General features: G+C 37.2%; 1 protein-coding gene across 1 annotated transcript in view; it reads left to right on the forward strand.

The window, feature by feature from the left end:
* Window positions 1-267: 267 nt before the first annotated feature.
* Window positions 268-1,302, forward strand: part of LOC143584961 (RNA polymerase II transcriptional coactivator KELP-like) — a 2,600-nt gene continuing 1,565 nt past the window's right edge. Inside the window, exon 1 of the mRNA XM_077066872.1 lies at window positions 268-653. Coding sequence (XP_076922987.1) covers window positions 279-653 — 375 coding nt within the window. The 5' untranslated portion in view covers window positions 268-278. The remainder of the gene's footprint in view (window positions 654-1,302) is intronic.

Here is a 1,302-nt window from a genome sequence, read left to right on the forward strand (position 1 = left end):
TTCTCATGATTTCTTAACTATTATCCTTTAAAAAAATACAGAGTTTATAAAAATCAACAAAATATACCATTCTATATTTTCGTTAGGTGTAGGGTTTTAGGTGTGGAAGCCCAATTTCTAAAAATAAACAAAACCAATTTAAAGTTTGTTTTCGAACGCTTTCCCCAAATATCTTCTTCTTGTTGTTATTATTATTATTATTTGCCGTCAAGTGTGAGTCAGATCGGTTTAAGTTTCAGACATTCAGACGTCTACTGTAACCTGAAAACCTAATCAAAATGGATAGTGAATTAGCAAAGGAAATTAAGGAAGCAGTGCTGGAGGTGTTGAACAACTCAGACATGGACTCCACCACCGAATTCCAAGTCCGTAAGTCAGCTTCGGACCTCATCGGCATCGATTTAAATGAGCCTTCCAGGAAGAAGTTTGTCCGTAACATCGTCCAGACCTACCTTGAGGAACGCCAGGCTAAAGCAGACGCTGATGATAATAATAATACTAATAATAATAATAATAATGAAGAAGAAGAAGAAGCCGAACCAGAAGAAGAGAGTGAGGATGATGATAATAATAATAATAATAATAATAATAATAATAATAAGACGAAAGGTGCTCAGGAGTTTGATGACGAAGGAGATCTCATCATCTGCCGAGTAAGTTTGTTTTTAAACCCTAATTTTGATTTCGTAACATTTGTATAGTGGTAAGTGAGTGTTGTGGAACTCGGCCTCTCGGGCGGTGAGGTAGAGACTAGTGAGTAATCGGATTGTAATTTATATGCATTATGTAGCTAGTGTTTTAGCTGGCGCGTTGCTCCAAGGTAGGTGGCGATGGTAAAACCTAAGCGTTGAGGTGGTAAGTCGACTCAAATTCAGTCGGATTTGGTTACATGTGTTATTGTAACGGAACTAAAACCAAAAAAATATAAAATTGAGGTGGATCGATGGTCAATCGGTAAGGTAAAACTTGAGAGTTTGTAAAACCTAACGATTTTCTATCCGAGGCGGTGAGTTTGCACAAATTTGGTCGGTTACCGTGACGTTTGTTACGGTACTGGAACTAAAACAAAAGGCAGTGTGTCTGTGCAAATTCGGTCGGTTTTCGCCACGTTCGCTATGGTACCGGAACTAAAACAAAACATTAAATAAACAAAATTGGCATTCGGTTGACTTTCATTACGTTCATTACGGACCAGAAGTGAAAAAACAAAAAAAAACGGTGTAAACACATTTGGTGCCCCAATAGGGTTCTTGTGGCACCAAAGTTGTCAATTGTATATATTAATTTCTCATATATACATAT

This window comes from Bidens hawaiensis, unplaced genomic scaffold (genome assembly GCF_021521415.1).
Source record: "Bidens hawaiensis isolate Kalapana, Puna unplaced genomic scaffold, B.hawaiensis_p1.1 tig00033516_1, whole genome shotgun sequence".
Classification (NCBI taxonomy): domain Eukaryota; kingdom Viridiplantae; phylum Streptophyta; class Magnoliopsida; order Asterales; family Asteraceae; genus Bidens; species Bidens hawaiensis.